The sequence below is a fragment of the Eleginops maclovinus genome, chromosome 9 (assembly GCF_036324505.1).
Source record: "Eleginops maclovinus isolate JMC-PN-2008 ecotype Puerto Natales chromosome 9, JC_Emac_rtc_rv5, whole genome shotgun sequence".
NCBI lineage: Eukaryota > Metazoa > Chordata > Actinopteri > Perciformes > Eleginopidae > Eleginops > Eleginops maclovinus.
In genome coordinates this window covers 13,845,939-13,868,358 of record NC_086357.1, presented here as the reverse complement: position 1 = coordinate 13,868,358, position 22,420 = coordinate 13,845,939, and the positions used below count along the sequence as shown (strand labels likewise).

Sequence of the window (22,420 nt, the reverse complement as noted above, 5' to 3'; positions counted from 1 at the left end):
CCACAGAAACTTTGAATTTCTCGGTTAGTTATATCCTTCACCAGGGCTAGTGAGCAGATTGATATGAGGGCAGAGGCGTATTGACAAGGTCACTGAAGGTTTTCTAATCAGGTTGCTGCGCGCGTGCGTGTGTGTGTGTGTGTGTGTGTGTGTGAAGGTTGGTGTGACAGATTGAAGGATTCAGAACCTATTGATGAGGGGTGACCTATATTTCTTGTTATGTGGTCAGTGCTCTTACATTCAGCATCTCCTTCAGTTAGAGATGCTACACGATACATAATCTCAGTGACCATGTCCATCTTGTGAAATGCAAAGGTTTGTAATGTATGTATTTTGAAGTATGTCCCCTAAGGCCAGGTATGTAACAACAGAAGCAGTGAAAAGTAAAGAAGTATATACTGTATACGTATATATCCTGTATGTTTACGTTTTACAATTTTTTCTAATCATAATCCTTCATGTCTATGACTTTGGTCATGTCGTTATTCTGCCACTTAGTTTTGATTAAATTAGTGGCAGTATGCCCTCTACCACACTTACATTATACACACTCACAACCACACACTCTTTTCAGGGAGCAATTGTGCTGCTAATGCAGCATTCCAAATAGTTGAAACAGGCCTACTGTTATGTACAGTATTTTACTCATAACAGTTACTGTGCTGTATATTCTTAATTTGCATTCAACCCTTATTGAATTTGATCTCTTACATTCACACTTCCGGTAAAAACCAAAGCAGCACTCATCTGTCTCAAACATGTTTCATGATGTGTTCATCTCAGCTTTATCTAAATGCAAGGCTAAACGCTATCCAATTATTATGTGATTAAGGAAATTAACAGCAAAGGCTCTCACATATAACGCACCCTTGGTGAGCTTTGCTATGAACTCAAATGCAAATGTATATTTAATATAACTTCCATAAATCGAGTATAAAACAGTTGTCTGACAATGGCACCAGGATGTATTAAACTGGCTGAGCATAATGGAAAAACAAATACAGTTTTGTTGATTATTTCTATTCAAAGGAGTTGATGGTAACCCTGACCTAGAAAACATGATAGTTCCAGCTGGTCTCATCTCAAAACCTGTTTTCATTCTGTTTAACATCAACACAGCTTGGTGAGACCTTTACGAATGCCGAAGGACGTTTCACCAAAACACAAGATCATTGTGAAAATATAAACACTGGTCCTTACAACTGGAATGCGACATAAAAACCCCCAAAAAACAAGATACACATACAACCGAGCAACACCTCAGGAATATTTTAAACAAAGCAATTCTATTTAAGGACTACCGGTATACGTTTTATAAGTCAGATTTGTATTTACTTGAAATTATAAAACACTGACAAAACAGTATTTATTTTAATTTTGCCTCACTGCCCTCAAATTAAATATTGCAAACATTACTTATGATATGATATTTTTGGAATTGTTGTTTACTTATTCATGACTGTAATTTTACTTAATGCAGCATTGTGCCATGTTCATTCATGTACGTTTTATGCAATGCTATACAGAGCGAGACAGCGAGGGATTTGTTATGATCCAACTTCAAGGTAAATATTATTGTCTGCCATGGCTGAATATTGCTGCTGACATTTTCAGTTAGTGCCATAACCAAACACATCACAATAATAAAACAAAGGCTTCTGGAATAACAGCAGGAAGGATGATGGTCACATTTGCTCCAAAATTAGCACATGCTCTCATCATTTTATACTTGAATGAGACATGATTATGGCATATACTGTAATCAATGCTACACTATTCCTGTTTGTGTTGCAGGACAAAAAACACATTATCAACAACATTGACATTTGTTTACCTCAGCAGGTCTCAAACAGAATGCCAACTCTGTTTACACACTAACTGGATCTGCAAAGCACCCTGAAACAATACTTTCAAAATGTGTATTTTCTGAAATGCATACAGTATGCAAAGGATACAGGACCACATATTTATCCACATGCATTAGCACTCTAGTCTCTCATAACTCCACAGTTAATTGGCACTCCTGTCTGGACTGAACATGTCATGGCCTCTCCTGTTACAGCACAGCTCAGTGGAGAAAGACATGCCTGCTGAGTTAATCCTCTATTAACACAGTTATTTTGAGAAAGAAGTTGATTAGAAGCACTTACCTTGAAGTGCACTGAACTGCTAAGAGGTAACCTGTCTACAATACATGGTTAATATAACATGCATTGCATCTATGAAGCATTCAAACAAAAGGAAGCATGAAGCATTTTGAAATATTGGTATATGTGTCATTTTGAATAAAGTAATGTAGGAGGAAGCACCAACTCCCTTACTTACTTTTTCCTTAGCCCTGTGTAAAGAAAGGTAAACATTTTCTAACAATGTTTTACATTTGAGTCCCTCATGGAGGCCATCTTGTACCAGTGCTTAAAGAAGAAGCCCGCCTCCTCAGGAGTCTTCATATGGTGAATAGTAGGCGGGTGCTCAGATGTGATTGGATAATTGATTTGAGATTATATGGCAGTTTAAAATCAATGCTGAATGAAGTACAAATTATTTGTTTAGTCTGAAGGTTCAGATTTAAAAAAAACTTACCAAGCAATACATTGGGAAAACAATGTTAATTTGTTGTTAACCTTGTAAACTTTCCATTCTAGAGCACTAACCTGATTGGTCAGTTTGAACTTTTTTTTTAAAGGAGCAGCACTTATACTGTTGTAAGCAGTCTGAAGACCTTTTTTGTCACGTTTTACCGTGATACTCTGCACCTCACCTTACGACAAAACTTATTTTCCAAATTCACAGCTTCAATACAATCTGCAGCCCAAATTTACTTTCAAGGCGATGTGCATGTAATATAAACCAGGTCAACTGCCAAACAAAGGAAAGAGATGCAGATGTCCTTTCAATTTGGAAACTCCTGAAATGTTAACATATAACTAGAATTGTGGCTCTGTTCCTTCTTTAAAAATTAAAATGTTCCAGTTTATTTTGGTGCTCTCAATTGATTCTGAGTTAAACTCATTGCCCCATACACTAATAATACATGTACTGTAGGCCTACATGTGTTATACACTTCTTGCCACTGTGATCTTATAGTAAATTATTCTATGTATTTTCTGCAATCACGGTTTCTGTGTATAGTGAGGCTTTAGAAGGTTCCATTAGTTTTGTGACGCTGGTGGTGGAGTTGCCAATAACTCCTGCTTTAACTGGATAAATATGACTGGGGTCAGAGTGATGTAAGGCTTCCACCTGGTTAAAAGTTAAACCGCTTGTCCGGAATATAACTGGCCAATAGTCAATCTGTGTGCTGATGAGTGTGATTGTGTGTGTTTGCATGTGCACACAACATGTACGTACTTGAGTTGTGTACAACTGTTTCCACTTATTCCACTTATTGTATTTCAAGGAGGATAGCAGGACTAATAGAACAATCATTTGACAACATCAGCAGTTATGCTTTAAGACAATTGTTGGCACTCTGAGGAAATAGCTCACTTAAAATGTGGGAAATTCCCTTCATTAACTTTGGAGTGACAATCCAAATGGTGTCACTATATATGTGCCAAATGCAGTGGACATTCGTGTATTTGTTTTAAAGGATATTAAAATAAGATTATATTCTCCGACTGATGTTTTTAAAACTGTTCATCTTCCATGCCCTCAATCACAGGTCCTTGGCTTTTATTGTCAACAGTTCAAAACATGAATGTGTTTCACTATACTATTCCTCAAAGGGGACATGCTGCTAACTAGCTCATTATGGAAAACCCAGTGTGATCAGCAGGCCGTTGGTACACAACTCATTTTGTATTTTCCGGCAGCTTTTCTCAGCACACCACCGTCACTATAGGTGAAGCTTGTTTTTGTTTTTAAGTCCTCTCCCCCCAGCTACTTGTTCTGGTGTAAACACAGACCTCAGAGGAATCTGCAGTCCTGTGATGTGGATTTTAATATACATAATTCATATCCACAGATTTATTTAGTTGAGTTTTTGTATGATGTACTCTGCCCCTTTAGTTTTGGTTTGAGGCTTTCACATGATGTTTCTGACACTGATGCAAAGCTTTTAAAATATAAGGTTATTTCTTGTGATAATGCCTGATCACAGAAAGAATTGCTCCTGCCTCTGTATAAGGTATGAATGAGGTTTTAGGAGTTGAGTTAAGATAATTCTGTTACAAAAGTCACAAGGAAAAGAGAAGACTGAAAAAAAGATAAGAAAAGCTGGCTAATGATGTAAAGAGTAAAAAGAATGACTGATGTGTTTAAGGTGTTGCAAAATTAATATCTAACAATTCATCAACTCAAAAAAAATGGAGGGAAGAATCACAAGACAAAACAGAAGGAACACACAAACACAGATTTCACAAAAATTGCATCAATCAATCATTGGATGTTGATAGGATATTTGATCATTTGACCTATTGATCTTCCTCGGTTCATGTTGCTCTTAAAAGCTGCCAATTGAGTGAATTATTGACATTTCCAGAAAAAACCTGAACCAGCTTGGAATGTAAAAAGCAGGTAAGACACACATTTTGCACTCCTTGTTTTATACAAAGATAATTGTAGGTATTTTCATGTGGCTCTTTTCATCAAAACATGCTGAAAGGGTGTATTGGCCTTAGCACCATATGTAATTTTTTTGCTATTTTCTTTTGGGAAATTTGAAGTGTCTTGTTGTGCATTGTGGATTTTCCTTACATAGGAGAATTGATAAAAACTGACCAAGTTAGTGTTGTTTAGCTGGCATTTATTAAAGTAGCTCAAATTGATATGGTAAGGCTGGTGCTGTTACTAGCGTTGCAAATAGAGAGATCAGAGGAAAACTCATGATGCAAGTGGCATTCATGGATCAATACCCCTGGACCTATCTGTACACTGAACACTTATGATGTACCACAGTCCCATGTGAGTGTAATGAAGGGTGTTAACATGTAGTCCCTTCACTTGAAATTCACTCAATGCAGAACAATTCTGATGTTCCTCTATGTTGGGTGGAAGTGGAAATAGTTGACGAAGAAAACTTGAAAAATGAGTCTGACGACAGGTGGGTTCTAGCAGACTAGAGAAAGTAAAAAAAGGGTAAAGCTATGCTGCATTCAAATCAAGAGACACCAATTGTCTTCTAAAAGTCAAAATCTTGCTTGTGTGTGTTTTTTTGTGTGAGTATGTGTACTTGCCTTCTAATCACTAAACTGGGTTTAGAAAGAAAGTGCTTCAAAGAGATTTTTTGTCCTAACATTGGACTACACTGTCTCGTGACCCTCTTGTGACTCTGCCTTCTGTGGGGACAAGAGACTGCAGGGCACAGGTCTGTGGGAAAGACTATAGAGAACGTTTGACAACAGAGCCTTTGTAGCTAATCAGTTCCAGCTGAGGTTGTTGGCTGTAGCTTATAATTTAACAGTAACTAATAGCTCACAGTGTCTCCTGTTCATGCTAAAGATGTTTAATTGATTGAAGGTTGTAAAGTGGTGCATGTTAAAAATGTCAGACCAGATTTTGCCACAATATGTTAGTTATGTTTTGGCTGAATGTCACAACTGATTTAACATACAATATGGCACACCAAATGTTATGTATTATTCACATGCTGACACTTAACAGGTTAGAAAAAAGTATTCCTCTTCATTATATAGTTAATCACATACTGACACTTTTGTTACTCAAAGAGTGCTAGGTCTGATGGATTTCTTTCTTTCATACAATCAGGCTGCCAATGTGCTTCACAGGGCCAGGTTAAAACAGTGCAGAAAAAAAATTGTGAATACACATATTACAAGACTAAACATTACAGTAAAAACAATCAAATATGGAAAAGTAACTAAAATAAATAAGAACAATAGATACATTGGTATGAAAACCAATGACCAAGACTTCAAAAGGTATGCAATAAATGAGAAGGCAAAAAAGCTATGCAAAATGTCCTATGGTTTATTTTAATCTATAAATGTCCACAGAGGTGGAAAGACAAAGAAAACATGTGTTGATGTCCAACAAATGCAGCATGCATCTAAATTCAAACCTCTGTGAGTTGCAAAAAACAGCCTGATTTAGCAACCTGACATCTCAAATTGAAAGGTTGGTTCTTAAACTAGGAAAGAGTACTGCATGTTTATTAGAGTGAAATTAAGTCCTGGAAGTAATCTAGACAACCTGAGGTTAAATAGGTATTATGTTTTCTCAAACCTGTAGCTACAAGTTGGATGCCACTAAACTACAATAACATGACATTCTCTTCACCTTTGAGCACCCCCCCCCACCCCCCTACCCCAAATGTGAATGGGTTGTCATGAAGTTAACTTTCAAAGTTTATCAGTACCTTATCAGAGGACTATGTAACTCCACGCTCACGTGGGACTGCTTGATTTTGCAGTGCCCTGAAGAGGTAGAGAAGTGATGATATCAACTGTTTGTGACAGCATAAGGCACGTACATCTTTAATACTCAGACTACTGTTTTAAAATTAATTAAAAACTGAAAAATTAAATCTTTCCCCTAGATTGAGTCTACGTATCATATTTTATAATATGTAGACTCAAAAAGACAAGTTAACTAAATATAAAATCAGTAAATACATGATAGGACAATCCTGGCTTTATAGTGTTTCGATTAAAAGTAAAATAATCAAAGTTTGTAATGCTACCACTCCAGAGTCTAAAGACCTAAACCTCCTGCTTGCATCAACTCAGTCCACACATCAGTGCCAGCAACGTGTTATTGCTGGCGCAGATACCTAAAATATTCATAGTGTTCTTGTCAGAACACATTTCTGCAGCCTCACTGCACAAATCTCTGTAGAATGAAAGAATGAATGGGTCACTAGTGTTTACAATATGACTCAGCAAAATGAGGGGTGCAACCTTTGTCTTGGGATGACTAAGTACACATACACACACACACACACACACACACACACACACACACACACACACACACACACACACACACACACACACACACACACACACACACATTGGATTTTGTTTCAAATTCAGCGCTCGATGAAATAAGTTATTTCAGAGAAGATGTTCACCTTCCAAATGATCTCTCGATTTTATTGTCACATACGACAAAACTGAGAGATGTGCTGACTATTAATTCCAATTTGTTTATATTCCTGTAGAATTAAATAGTTCTATTAAATGGTATATGGCAAAATAATTATATTTGTATTTAATTTGTCAATTTTTTCAGTTACATGAACAATTTTTGGTCCCAATCCAATTCCTAATACCACCTACTTAAGTTAGGCTGCTGATGGTTGGACTCACTCCATCAGTTGTAATCACCACTTCGCTGTCTGAATCTCCAGACGCTGTTCTGAGGAGATAGACTATCTTTATGCCAGGGATCTTTACTCCACTTTGCTGACAGTCAGGAAGATGCTGAAGTCAGAAAGCCTAAAAGAGCTTTAGTAAATACAAAACTAACACTGTGAGTAAAGGAAAGACACATTAGAGGAGGGAAGCTTTGCTGATTTGGGGTGCGCAATTCACCCCTAAAAGTGTGGAAGTTGCATTTTGATGCATCCGTAATGGCACTCACTGTATGTAGATGAGTTTTATTGAAACCATCCTTGGTGATATCATATGACATTAGCGCTGGTTGGTTTCCTGGCCAGTCTGGAGGCCCTCCATCCACAACAGGCATACATTGACATGGCTATAAAAGAAATAGGGGTGAAATATGATACAGGTGGCAAATCTAGGAAACTTGCCATTTATTTTCTTGCCAGTAACAACTTCTTTCACCTTGTCTGGAATTTCACCCCCACATGTATCGAAACACAATGTGTCAGGGAAATAATACCAGTACAAGAGCTGATATAAAGAGATTACTTTGTGTTGATAAACCTAATCTGTGTTGACTGGACCCCTGGCTTTGGTTGTTAACGCAGTGGCTTTCAACACAATGGTCATAGTGCCTCTCAGGCTATAGCTTAATGCTCTTGTGCTTTGGTACTTATTTTATTGTATTCCTTTATTTGTCTGTCCAGGTGAGACAAATATCTCAGGGGAAAAGGCCAACAATTAGCAGCCTCATAGAGTTTCGATGAGCACATATTTGAACATTAAAAATGATCAAATGTGCACACAGAGCACCAGGACTCATTAGATTTTGTCAAAGATTTAATCTTATTAAAGGTTACTTTGTTTTAAAACTTAATATCAGTTTGTACTTTGTTCCATGCAGAATAGGTGCAGAAATTCCTAAAGCTTTATTTCCTAATGAAAAAACCATATAGGTAATAAAAAAACGATTACCAATAGATGACCATTACCAGTTAACAACTTTCTATTACATTTGGTGGCAGGCTTTCACAAACCAGTTTATAGTCAGACACATACAGTCATGCACACAAACTCCCCATGCAGGTATATGGCTGGCTGACGCATTGGCAGTGAAATGATTCTTATCCTTTAATCTAATTACTGACGTACTGAGCTAGTACATTCAGTTAAGGCAGGTGAATGGGTCCTTCTTTCTCTAGATAACTTTCTTTAGATAGTGCAATCATGGAGAGGGTTTAACCTGGATGTTCCTTCATAATGGACATCAAAAAACTTATGTGCTGTCATGACTCACAGAAAATAGGGGAATATGACTCAACGGAAGTAAATGTGGCTCAGTGGCAGCATTCATTAAACGGCTAATGAATTCAAAAGACAAGAGATGCACAATTTAAAATAGAGATCTTCATAGAGAGATGATGAGCTAAGTCAGAGGAGCAATTCTGACCCAGCTTAGAATTATGACCAGGTTGGATTTAACTCAACAAGCATCCACCGTGTGTTTTTCTGTATTTGAACTACTGAATCTGACAGGAGCGCCATTTTATAGATAACCTGCTCCCTGACTTTAGTCTTGAGAGCAAAGTTGAGATTTATTTAATGCTAATATATTTAGTCAATACATGTATACTCAAGTGTGAGGACCCTCACTCAATATTGTTATCATGTACTTTCATTTCTTTGTGATTTCCATCCTGCATCCTTATCTCGTAGTTTATAACTGTAACGACTTTTATATTTCCTGAATATCTCCCCCTCCTATAAAGCAATAACCAGGGACAGGGGGAAAATAGCAATCTGCAAAACCCTGATGAATTACACCGATCCTTAAATATAAGGTCCATGTGTTTGTGCATTTATATGTTTTGTTCAAATAAATAATAAAACAGAACAGAAAAGCACATAACATACCACTCTAGTATTGATTAATTTCATATATACATACATATATATATATATATATATATATGTGTGTGTTTTGCTTTGCCTATAAGCCACAAAATAAACTGCACTTTGCATTTCATCATTTTCAGTGGAGGAGTGGGCGTTGTAGGACCGCCCACCATTGGCTACCTCACGAGCAGCGTGTCTGCTTACAGCTTTTGTCGGGAGCGCGCTTTCCCGTCACCATCCGGCCATTCTGTCAGAGCAAATCCGGAGCAGACCGAATGAGGACGTGTTTCTCATACAGAGCGGATCAGACATCTACAACCAGCCCCTCAAGCCTTGCCTATAGTCGCGTTGCGTCTTTGCTTTAACCCGAACCAACCAACTCTGAATTTGCATTAAATATGTCTAATATTGTTTGCTGTCAAACGCCTCAGGTAAGACATACTTCTCTAAAAAAAAAATCAAAGATGAAATGCTGTTGTATTTTCAGAGTAACGTTACCGTTGTTTAAATGTGACCGTTAAAACCCATCGTTGGTTACAGCGGATGGTAATGTGTCCGTCTTTCTTTCTGCTTAATACTCTTTAAATGAATGTTAGATGCTGTCTTTGCTCGGAGGGTGGACATTACTGGAAATGACAGTTGTTACGTTACTTGCGCAGACAATGTCACAAACCGCAGCTAGCTTTTAATATCATTACCCGTGTACGACTTATTTTGCAAGTCAACGAAATCATGTAGCCCGTTCTAGCGTTGAGCACTGACACGTGCACATGACCGAATACAATCACCACAGTCCAGTTTAAGGAAATCAACCGGTGTGGCTGTCTCATGGCTTCCCATCCTAGCTAAGCAGCAGGTTGTCTAGCTAGAATGCTAACATGCACTAGCTTTCCAGCCTGCCAGACCTCTCCATCTCTCTTCATGTGCTAGCTGCTTTCCCAGAACTGCATGCCAAACAATATCTCGCTTTTAAGATAAAGTATAACTGCTTTTGTAATCCGTATAATAGTCGAGATAGTAGTGTTCTTCGGTGGGCTCTCCTTCCTGACCCAGTTTCTGGTGGCGGGATTGTATGTAGCTGTATGATTTCTGGCCCATCGCCAGACGCCACGGCCCTGGCACATTACTCCACCAGAGGAGGAGGCATCAGCGGGAGAATGACATTGCTTTGCAGCGAATGTTCAAACACTATATATTCGGTGGCCAAATGTAGACTCGCCCATTGGGGGATGGCAGGGTGGGTAACGTAGTGGCATGGGTACACCCTGTCCTTTACCCACCCTCCTTTAGTGCCATCCGTCAGATGATATGGGCCGTGACCAGTCTTGACATAAAATCGAGTATCTGTCGATGTTGTTGTTATTGGCTGTATTTGACTGATTTTCTAGTCAACGGAAGTTGTCCTTCCGATTCTTAACGTTTTATTTCCTTAATTGCTTCACTGTCTTCCGACTGCAGGTTGTCCTCTGCCATTGTAGTATTTTACCTACTACGCTTTTAATCCAGATCTGAAGCTGGAAACCATGTGGGAAATGTCCAAGTAGCTTACTATGGATTAGTGATTTAATGTAAAAAGGTATGAAAAAATTCAAATGTTTCATCATTATTGTCTGAGTGGTCATGCTCAGAAAAAAATCAACATTTTACTTCCTATAGACACACGACCTTTGCATACTTTTGCTGTCTCCACTTTGTTGATCTAAAAAAAAAAAGTCACAATTTTAAGAGCTTCTTCAAGATGGGTTACATTGTAGCTCTGTTAATTTCCACGCCATAGAACTGGGTACAATATCCAGAAATGCCTCTCTTCACCACTGGAGGGGTGTCTAACAAGCATTGATTGTTCAGTGTCAGGCCTGCACTTTTGTGACTGACTAATCAGATGGAAAAATGGAGAAGGAAAAACATTCAGGGCTACCCTCTGTGACAAAGTTGGGAAAAGGCTAACTTTGGTTCCTTTTGTTCTCTATCCTGTGTTTCCAAGAAAATGTCCAAATAGCCACATTTACAGCTCCCCTACTGTAGTCTGCATGCCTTTTTGGTCTAAATATACATTTCTATATGTCCGGTTACTGACCTGATCTCATACAAGTTATTTTCTCAGATTTTTGGACTGAAATATTGTGTACAAATAAATTAGAAAAAGTTTGACAGTTTCTCTAGAAGACAACAATTTATTAGTCGGTATGTAATGCTATATATAGCAGTCATGATTTAGACAGAGATAATTCCGGAATTGTCCTTTTCCGGTTTTTCACCCACTGCACACCAGCCATGGTGTAAACTTGTCTTATCATTTTACAAAAGCTAATTCTTTTAAATCACAGCTGAAATTTAGGTGCCAACTCTATTAAATAATTTTCCAGATAGCTGGGGGCGAGGCTTGACTGGCAGAGTGTTTTGTTAGGTGGGGAAGGAGGCAACAGGCAAGCGTAGAGAGCCCAACCATGTGGAGGAGTCGAGCTTTTGAGCTTTAACAAAGCGTCTTCTGCCAGATGTTGCATAACGACTAAAAACTGGGTCAGTGTTTCCTCCATCCACACACAGTGTGAATTATAGCTTTCAATGCTCTTGAATGCAATATGAAAAGACTGTATTCTAGCATGTGCCATCATGCTTGAACATTTACCCATAAAATCTCTGGCATATTTCCCAGCAGTCTGGTAGTTTTTATACATCCGACTTGTACTTGTCTAAGCAAAGCGGGATGTTCAGTGTGTTTAACTTTCACCCACTGCACATGAGTAACAAAACAAATGCTGATGGAGGATAAGTAATCGGATCCGAACATAATTCCCCCCTCTGATTCTTTTATGATTACTGAATTCAAACAGTGTGGTTTTTAGTTTAGTAGGTCACTGGCTTTAAGTGTTTTGTTGTGTTGTTGATTTGGCAAAGTACACACTTATTTGTGCATTGTGGGGGATTTTAAGTATTAGGTTTGTCAGTTTCAGATAACAGGCATTGCATTTAATTTGGGGAGGAAGGTTAGCTTTTGGTGTCTTATTCGTGTACAAAGTGTTTAATTTAATAATAAGCCATATCTCACGGTAGAAGAAAACGACTGTAATTCAAATTGCGTATATTATTTTTCAGCTGAAGTTACAACAAACTATTATTTCAGTGTAAAAGAGCCATTCAGACATGGCCTTCCAAGTTTGCAAGATGTTCCTTTAAGACATCTGATTGTGGATAGGATGATTATCCAACTGCATACACGATCATGGTGTTTTTCTAGCACTGCAACTACGTCTTGAACAGTCGTAAACCAAGCTCCTGCAAGGTTAAATATTACTTCAACGTTAAAGGGCATTTACACCAAGTTATTTACAAGTACTGGATTCCTATAAAAAATGCATTATATACTTGTGAAGTAAATCACAGCCTTTCGTAATGAATTACAATCACAGGAGAGTTGGATACAGAACACTCGTATAGATCTAGGAAAGCCTCGTCACATGCAAAGAGGATACAATTTCAGACTATGGGCAGCTGCTGTCGTCTGTCTTGCCCCATTTGGTATAGTGATAAAACTGTTGGGCCTGCAGTGTAATTTATTCACTGAGCCCCCAACTGCAGATGGTGTAGCAGTGAGGAAAGGTTGTTAGGCATTGGATTACGTCATTTGTGTTAATTTTGACTGAACATCTGATTGGAACAAGTGAGAATTGTGGGTGTGTTTTTTTTTTTTTTACGGCTGGTGGAAAATAGATAAAGGAGGATCTCCTGTCTCTTCTAATGTGACATGAGGTGTCACTATACTGCATTTTTCTTACAGGTTAGTGCTTGAGTAATATGGTTTCTGTTGGGAGGAACCAGTCGGAGGGGCTTGTCATATAAGCTAGAATTTGAGTTGCTTTGCTTCAGGGAGAGTGGAGACAGAGCTCAAGGCACAAGACGGATCAAATGGTCGAGCTCAGCCTGTTTGGACGCATCAGCAGGTGTGGAAAATTAAAGCGCTAAATGAAGGGAGGGGAATCAAAGGCCTGGGATTAGCTACCCATGCTGTACACCTTTTTGGTTTACAGTATATTGAGTTAAAATGCTGGATTTCATTTTCTTTTCTTCCTAAATCCACCATGTGGTCAGAAGGAGAAACTACAAATCCTGAATCAGATCATCTGTGCTTGTGTTATGTATGCATGTCGGGAATATGGAAACATCTTTGTACTGTATGTTCGGAAAATAACTGGAAGGACCCTGGAATGGGGGGGCTGTGTTCTCAACTGTGATCCTGTGTGCAAGGTTGCTTTGATATACCACATGGTAGAACTGACTCATGCTAGCATTGCATGGGTGCCAAGAATAGGCTGTCTGACCACTTGGAAAACATAATTAAACTTGTGTACCTCTCTCTCTTTTTTTCTCCTTTTCTTTTAGGTTATAATGTATTACCAACACAGAATAAGTACAACTCTATAGCCAACGGGATCCCGAGGACTTGATTACAGTCGCTTCAAGCCTGATAGTTTGTCCGTGCGGCTGCTCCCCCTCTCCCTTCCGCTCACGCCTGTTTTAGTCAACTGGCATTTCTTCTAACAACGTCCCCTCCTTCTCCTCGGATAAAGAAGACTCGAGTTCCGCTGTGATCTCAGTTTGCTTTGCCTGTACCCTACTTTTGACTCCACTTCCCTGGATTTGCATTGTACTCTATTCGGTAAGGCCATGACTAATGCATGGGACTGATTTATAATTCACATGCACATTACAGGAAACTAATCCTAATCCTCTTTTTTTTGTCATCAATTAATAAAGACTGCTATTACAATGTTCCACGGCTGAAAGCACGATGGATAGAGATAGAGCTTACCTTTTAAAAAAAAAAACCAAACATTTATTTTGCTCTACAGGCATATCATTGAACATTCATCAAGATGATTCCCAACGGTTATTTGATCTTTGAGGATGAGAGTTTCCTGGATTCCACCGTGGCTAAAATGAACGCTCTGAGAAAGAGTGGTCAGTTCTGCGATGTTAGACTGCAGGTACGGTCAATGCTCACACACACACACACATACATATATACACACACACACTTTTCTTTTTGCAACACCGTAGTGAAACACCAGAGGCTATAGTGCAATGTAAGATATACAATGACAACACATTTAAAGGAATACAGAACCATTTGTAACGCAGGAGATATCCTTACTACCTGTTAGGCTAAATATAGTGTGAGTGTATATTGTTTGACATTGGTAAGTTCACTGGGTTTTTTGGGCGTGCACATCTACACATTTAGTAATGACAAAAAAATGTGAGTATTTACTTCAATGTTTCCTGTTATGTTTCCGTTGCTCTACTTCAAGTGTGAGAACCTGTTCCCACCATTTGTATAGTTCAGAACCCTGACAGACTTATGCAGCCAATGAGAAACCAGAAAATCAAATTGCTTTTATTAACTATTAATCGTGTTGATATCAATCAATATTGGGTTTGTTTCTTTAGTTTACTTAAACACTAAAATGGTAGCAGTTGTTTACCTTTGACACATCCTAATTGTGAAAAGTGTCATCTTCTCTCTCCATTTTCCAAGGTGTGTGGTCATGAGCTGATGGCTCACCGTGCTGTTCTGGCTTGCTGCAGTCCCTACCTGTTTGAGATCTTTAATAGTGACATTGAGCCTCACGGAGTCTCTCATGTCACTTTTGAGGACTTGGACCCAGAGGCTGTGGAGATCTTGCTCAATTATGCCTACACTGCCCAGTAAGTAGCCTCTGATCTTACCATATCAACGTTCTCAACTTCTAAAAATGATTGAAAACCTCCTAATTATTTTTGTCTTGTGTGTGTGATACAGGCTAAAGGCAGATAAAGAACGAGTTAAGGAAGTTTACTCTGCAGCCAAAAGGTTCAAGATGGAGCGAGTCAAACAGGTATGTTTATTTACTATTTGGATACCCGTTTAGTAACACATGATTTTTCTACAGCTTACAAACAAAGATGTTTTCATTCCACCCATTGTCACTCATTCCTCAGATTTGTGGTGACTACCTGCTGTCTAAAATGGATTCCCAGAGCGCCATCTCTTTCCGTAACTTTGCCAGCTCTATGGGAGATGCCAGAGTTTTGGCCAAAGTGGACGCCTTCATCCAAGACCATCTACTGGAAGTGTCTGAACAGGAAGACTTCCTCAAACTCCCCCGCCTCAAGGTACTAGCTTAATGTACCCTTGTGTCATTTACACTGGCCTGGTCTTGAGTTGAATAACGCACACTGGAATAAGCTCTGTAATTTTACCATTCTGACTCTTGAGATTAACAATACTTATAGTAGGAAGGTGTGCCTCTTATAGATTTCCCTTCCGCTAAAGCTGCTGAGGATGTATTTAGGGCAGGGGACTTATGGGGGCATATGCAATAGTAAGGCCTAGTCCAGGTAGGTTGGTGTACATGCTTTTGTTAAACATGAGGATTGTTTGAGGTACAACAACTCCAGTGTTGAGGTTGTGCAAGTTGGATAAATCAAATATGGTTGCTATTCATTAATATTTCTGATGTCCATGTGTAAATATACAATGTTAAACCTGACCCTATGGCAACGTTAAGGGATTATACAGGTAACATCAGCCAGTAAGATCAAGCCCATTTGACAATAGGGGTCATTGTGTTAACTTATTCTGCCACGCATTGTCTTTATTCTTTCTGTGTGTAAATCCAACTCTGGTTCCGTCCCCTTTGTGTGTTTACAGTTAGAAGTAATGCTAGAAGACAACCTGACCCTGCCCAGCAACGGCAAGCTCTACTCCAAGGTGCTCAGCTGGGTGCAGCGCAGCCTTTGGGAGAACGGGGACCAACTGGAACGACTGATGGAGGAGGTCAGTACCAGGGCGAGAAGTCTCCACTCTCAGACTGATCTTCTTTCCCACCCTGCCCCTTCCCTTCCCTCTGACTCCTGTTTTTGACATTAAGAAGTCATTAAGGGGGCTGAAGTAGAAAAAGCATGCCCTTGTCATGCTGCTATGTCAGGATTGTTCTTTTTGTTTCCTCTGGTTTGTTGAGGTTTTTGCAGTAAGAAACTCTGTACCCCTGAACCATACTACAAATTAGAGGTGAGCCCAAAAGAGCTGCTGTTTGCTCTTGTTTTTTGTTTCCACTGTTCTCTTTTGGGTCTGTGGTTGGTTTATGTGCAACCCCATCTGAGTACGAGTATCACGGTGCTCTTCTCCTCTGATACACCCAAACACAGGTTTAGTCTACTGTCTCACTGCCACTTTACTATATGAACAGGTTTGTCGCTCCAGCACTAACAGACACTCCTCCCCGTTGATTTATCTCTCTTGTAGGTTTATTAGCAGCAGCAGGAGACCAGACTGAAGAGCCAGGACTGAGCCACCAGGGTAATGAGTCAGAGAAAAGAGAGGGAGGAGAGGAGCACTACTGCCTCTCCTTGCAGCCAAGCAACACTGGGCTCCCATCTGTCCGTGCCACATATACAGATGCATCCCTTTTCTGCATTTACTAGAATACCTTGCCTCGCAAATCTTTGGGATAAATACAACTCATTTACTGGCCCTTTGGCACATAGCAATATCATCTCATTCAGGCCGACTGGAACAACCAAGAACCAGTCAAATTGGGCATTAGACAGAAACCAAAATTGTACTTAAGAATTTAAAGTTAAATATTATATTGGAATAAAGGAATAGTTAACCCTCCAGGTGAAATAACAATGTTAGCCCTTTTTAATAAATTAGAGTATCCATTGATTATTTTAATTTTTTGATATAAGTCATTTGTTGTCCTTTCTCAAGATAATGTGTAAAAGTGACCACACAAATTTTCATTCTATAATTTTATTATGCTTTCATTTCCTAAATTTAGTCCATGAATGGGTATAGTTAAATGAGCTTGAGGGCTTTAACAGCACCACCGCCTTTAGCCATCTGGATTTGACCTGGACATTGTGGCTGCCTTCACAATGACCAACTTGTTCAGCTAGAGGACCGCTTCCCCAGCAGCAGAGGTGGAGAGAGGGCCACACGCAGCCCCCCCTCCCCCCCCCTCCTCCTTCTCTTGATTCTTCACAGAAGATCTTTCCAGATGCAGCTTCTCATTCTTCATCAGCTCCCTATTTTTTAGATGCAAACTGTCAGACTCCTTCATGAGCTCAAACACTTATTGCAGCAGCAACGTGTGTGTCTTTTTAAAGGAAGCTTTCCATCCAAGCTACAGAAGATCCAGGCCTTCGTCCCTTCCCCCTCTTCCTCTTCACAGCACTGCCCCCCATTCCTCCTCCTCCCTCCCCCTTCCTTTCCCCGTTATGCTGGGGTTATCAGTGTGTTGCCATGGAGACAGCCACATGGGTGTGTTGTTGCTGTTTGTGTTTCAGGTGCAAACGCTGTACTACTCACCTGACCATAAGCTGGTGGATGGAGGGCTGGTGATTGATGGGCACAGTGAGGTGTTTGGTGGCGAGGAGGACCACCTTCAGTTTGTGCAGGTACTCAACAGCTTGTGCCTGACTTCACTGTAATGAAGTCTCATTTTGCTTGGCAGTGTGTGTGCCTGGCCATGCATAAAATACTCGCAGCCTGTGCCTGGCAAGAAGTAGATATGGCTCATTTAATTCCACAATGTGAAGACAAATGTCAGTAAATAAACAAGAAATGAGCAATGATGCCTGCCTAGCTATGCTGTTGAGCATATATTAAAACAAAACAAAATTGAACGTAAATGGTAATCTCAACCAGTGGAGAACGGGCAGATTGTACCCTCTTTGTGACTGAACCGATTGCAGTGTGGTCTGAGACAGTAGTTTGCAGTACTGTGTGGTTGGCTTCAGAAGGCGTGAGATATCAAAACAAACGTCTACCTTAGATCAGCTGGATCAGAGCGTAGTGTGGGGTATGATTACCTGGTGTTGTGGCCACTGGTGGGCCTGTGGTGCAAGCTTGGCTTCTGTAGCTGCACTGTGCTCTTGCAGAAGAAACCCGTACGGGAGAGCACCCAGAGACAGATGAGCTGCAGCTCCTCCGGAAGCCTGTCGCCCTCCAACCAAGCAGCTAATGCGCCCAAACAGACCGGCAGGAGAGAGTGGAAGTACATCGCCTCTGAGAAGACCACAAGTAAGTGAACAAGAACACATTCAGAAATATTATTTTCTATAACAGTATGCACGATTCAGGCTCCACAAGAAAAATCTGTTCAACCCTCAAATGGCTCTAACGATCTCTAATCAAACCTCTAGACAACACATACCTGTGTCTGGCTGTGCTGGACGGCGTGTTGTGTGTGATCTTCTTGCACGGTCGCAGCAGCCCCCAGACCTCCCCCTCTGCCACCCCCTGCCTGATGAAGAGCCTCAGCTTCGAGGCCCAGCCCGAGGAGCTGGAAGAGCAGCCGCTCTCTCCCATGCATTATGCTCGCTCCGGTCTTGGCGCCGTAGCCCTGAACGGAAGACTGATCGCAGCAGGTTAGCACTAAACAGTTTTATGTCAAACCACTAAAGTGTATGTAATGGAGCTAAAAAGAGCTTGTGTTTCTTGGGAAGCTCAAGGCTTTTTTCTTGGCTTAATTTTCAGGGAAACATTTTTTTTAATGTATTTTTTGTCTAGCTGGGCATCCAGGACTGTCCAATAAAAATGAACACCACAGAAGTCCACTTTCTTAACTATGATGCATTTTCTTGTTCCCACAGGAGGATACAACAGAGAGGAGTGTCTGAGGACTGTGGAGTGTTACGACCCCAAAGAGGACCGCTGGACCTTCATTGCTCCCATGCGGACTCCAAGGGCTCGTTTCCAGATGGCTGTGCTCATGGTACAATTCACTTTTCATCCTTATCTCAGATACATTGGCTCTACAATGAAGGGACATATTGAACATTGAGTCAGAAATCCAAATATCCACTGCATGCTTCCCTACTCGCGGTACAATTAGTGGGGCTTCTAAATTCTGTTAACTTAATGTCAGCAGGTTCTTATAGTTAGTGCAGAAGGAAACCAAATACAAATGTTGACAGATAAAGATAATCATAATATAATGATTTGGATATCTCACAGGGTCAGCTGTATGTGATCGGAGGATCAAATGGACATTCTGATGAGCTGAGCTGCGGGGAGATGTACGATCCACATGCTGATGAGTGGGCTCAAGTGCCAGAGCTGAGGACAAACCGCTGCAATGCAGGTAGGTCCCTCCTGCACTGCTTCATTACCGGATCATTGAATTTTAACCAGGACAACTCTTAAATAAAGTAGCCTCCCTGTTGCTAAGCTAGTTTGGCTTTTTGTTAATTCCCGTCTTTTCTGTTTTTATAGGTGTCTGCTCATTAAACAACAAACTCTACGTTGTGGGTGGGTCGGACCCCTGCGGGCAAAAGGGACTGAAGAACTGTGATGCTTTTGACCCTGTGATCAAAACCTGGTCCAACTGTGCCTCCCTCAACATCAGTATGTTTCCACATGCACTAAAAAAAAAGTCCTGTTGGATATTTATAACGTGGTCTATCGTCAAGCATAAAGCTGAATCATATATTTTTCAGAGATCTAACAAATTCCCTTCTTGCATTCACTCTAATTATTCCCTCTGGGTGTTGGAGCTCAGAGAACATTTTATTTAAGACGGAGACCAAAATTAGGATAGCAATTCATCAGAGACTTGCTTGTGTGATAATTGCAGCCCGAGGAACAATTGGAAAGTTATATTCATTAATCACTTCTTTCTTTTTTTCCCAGGGAGGCACCAGGCTGCCGTGTGTGAGTTGGATGGCTTCATGTACGTGATAGGAGGGGCGGAGTCGTGGAACTGCCTGAACACTGTGGAACGCTACAACCCCGAGAACAACACCTGGACCCTGATCGCCCCCATGAACGTGGCTCGCAGGGGAGCCGCCGTTGCTGTCCATGCAGGTAAGCTCACGACAACGATGAGCAGTTAACTCAGCGGCTGTTCTATATGTGCATCATGTGCATCATGTGCAAAAATCAACAGCAAGCAAACAAAGTTATTGTGTCTGTCATGTTGATCGTAATGTCTCCCATCTATCCAGGCAAACTGTTGGTCATTGGCGGCTTCGATGGCTCCCACGCGCTCCGCTGTGTGGAGGTGTACGACCCCTCCCGCAACGAGTGGAGGATGCTGGGCAGCATGACATCTTCCCGCAGCAACGCGGGCGTGGCCATGCTGGGAGAAACCATCTACGCTGTGGGTGGCTTTGACGGGAACGAGTTCCTCAACACCATGGAAGTGTACAACCCCGAGACGGACGAGTGGAACGACTGCACCAAGGCCCCGTCTCCCCTCTCTGACTGAAGAGGGGGGGCGCGGAGGAGGGAGGGCGGGAAGGGGGTTTGGGAGTTTCAGTGCTTCACCTTTTTCCAAACTAACAGGCTTAGTGACGTAATCGTGTTTCGTGATGTTCTGTGTGTGTGTATGAGCGTGTGTGTGGGGGTGGGGGGTGGGGGATTGATGTGATGAGGGGTCTTCAGTGAAGACTGGCTTGTATTTGGTGGGTGGTATAAAAGGGTGGGGGGGTTGCACAAAGCAACATGACGCCTTTGCATATTGCATACAATGTTTTTCGTGCTGTATATATTTTGTTTCTTCCTCATTTTGTCATATGCCAACATTTAATACACATTTAGTGCTTTTCTTTTTAACTTAGAGTTGAAAGGTTTGTCACTAGAGGGTTTTCAGATGAGCTAGCAGTTATCAGTCATTTGGAAGGTGGCAGTATGGAGTGGTGACAATTGGCTTATGAAGGTTTTATTTAAGAATATTTTGTGGAAATGTATTTTAGCTCACATTTAAAGTTCAGTGGTTTGAAGCCTTACTCAGAGAGTGCGAGTTAAAAATAAAACACCTCATGGCTTTTCTGTCATTTTAAACAAGCTGGATTGCTTTTTTGAATCTTAAATGGCCTTTTTTATATTTTTTATACACTGCTGATTTACTGATAAAAGTAGTAGCAGACAGCTTAAAGTCAATGAATCTAACCAGTGCCAGTTTTAGTAATACTTTTGTGCACACACCACACGCGCACAACCATGCTTCTGCTAACCAAACTTTTGTTATTGTGATTTATCTAATCAATGTATGTAGCGATGCGGTTTTCTGAAGATTCTTTTTTCTCTTTTGTGTTTTAAAGTGTCAGGCATTGGCAGATTCTTCTGGAGGGAATGTTAAAAACGAGAATTAACACATTTGTAACATTTCTTAATTAATAAATCATTTAAATCTGATGTTTGTTCTCCAGCCTACTTTGTGAATGCAAGTCCTTAAGCGATCGACAATAACTTGGCCACACCTGTTTCCATGGTTTATTTCTAATTTAAGAATACCTATGCCAGGACTGACTGAAAGATATGCCTTGTTGGGACTGCTTGAAAGGTTTCAGCATTTTTAGTCTAGTTTAGCAGCTGACCAAACCTGAGTATCCAACAGCTGATTTGCTGACTCTAAATTTAGATTTTACTATCACCTCGTCTTCCCCATGTCCTGCTCTAACTGTCGAGTAACTAAGTAGCTGTCCAAGCTCTCAGGGCCTACCACACTAAGCCACGTTTTTTTCTGCTCCTCTAAGTGTCTTTTAGGAGAGATTATACTAAGCCGGCTAACAGACCTCAGCAGGAAGTGACGCAACGTCACTGAGCTGTTTAGAGGGGAACCAGCATCTGCATGACCTCAGACATCACTGACGGTTTATTAAATCACTACTCTGCAGTCATTCACAAGTTGGGCCCTGATAATCTCTGCTGATACACCTCAGTCATTGGGAGGAGGGGCAGCAGATGGACCATGTGCTACCGGAAGCAGAGGCTTGATACTTGGACACTGAGTCTGTACTAACTAGATGGAGCAAGGCAGTAAATTATGTCAGCTAACGTCCATCCTGCACCGTTTACTGGGAAAAAGCTTTGCTGGCTTCCTGTCTGTTTGAAACAAAGAAGCTGGAAAAATTCCCTAAAGCAAGGACATAGTTTATTGTAAAAATGTAAAGGCAACTAAGCATGTAAGCAGTATTGCATTCATTTATAAAGCTAAAAAATGACTAACGTTATGAACTTCCTGTCCTGCATTATTCATATTTACAACCAGTACAGAAAAACCTCAATTAAATAATGCAGCGGCGATGAAATATTAATATTAAGAAATATTACACCACAAATAACAGAGTAAAAGCTGTGTCATGGTTAATAAACAGTATTTAAAGAGAGAAAGGGTCCAAGTGATTTGAATTACAAGTTCCTTTGGCACGGGCTGTGCTGGCATGAATATGGCTTGTATTTAGAA

At 40.5% G+C, this 22,420-nt stretch overlaps 1 protein-coding gene across 1 annotated transcript; it reads left to right on the top strand.

Moving 5' to 3' along the window:
• Positions 1–9,373: 9,373 nt before the first annotated feature.
• ivns1abpa (influenza virus NS1A binding protein a) lies at positions 9,374–21,369 on the top strand. Its single transcript, XM_063891070.1, has 15 exons — positions 9,374–9,616; positions 13,566–13,842; positions 14,036–14,170; positions 14,722–14,891; positions 14,986–15,061; positions 15,165–15,338; positions 15,877–16,002; positions 17,517–17,627; positions 18,111–18,252; positions 18,375–18,599; positions 18,825–18,946; positions 19,189–19,315; positions 19,447–19,578; positions 19,864–20,037; positions 20,178–21,369. The coding sequence occupies exons 3-15, from the start codon at positions 14,060–14,062 to the stop codon at positions 20,438–20,440; spliced, it is 1,953 nt and encodes a 650-aa protein (XP_063747140.1). The 5' UTR covers positions 9,374–9,616; positions 13,566–13,842; positions 14,036–14,059; the 3' UTR covers positions 20,441–21,369.
• The last annotated feature ends 1,051 nt before the right edge of the window (positions 21,370–22,420 follow it).

Bases quoted from the DNA above. Each gene is read 5' to 3' on its own strand.
- ivns1abpa (XM_063891070.1), top strand. From the start codon at position 14,060: ATGATTCCCAACGGTTATTTGATCTTTGAGGATGAGAGTTTCCTGGAT. The intron at 15,062-15,164 runs GTATGTTTATTT...CTCATTCCTCAG, and splicing joins AGATGGAGCGAGTCAAACAG to ATTTGTGGTGACTACCTGCT. The intron at 18,947-19,188 runs GTACAATTCACT...GATATCTCACAG, and splicing joins TCCAGATGGCTGTGCTCATG to GGTCAGCTGTATGTGATCGG.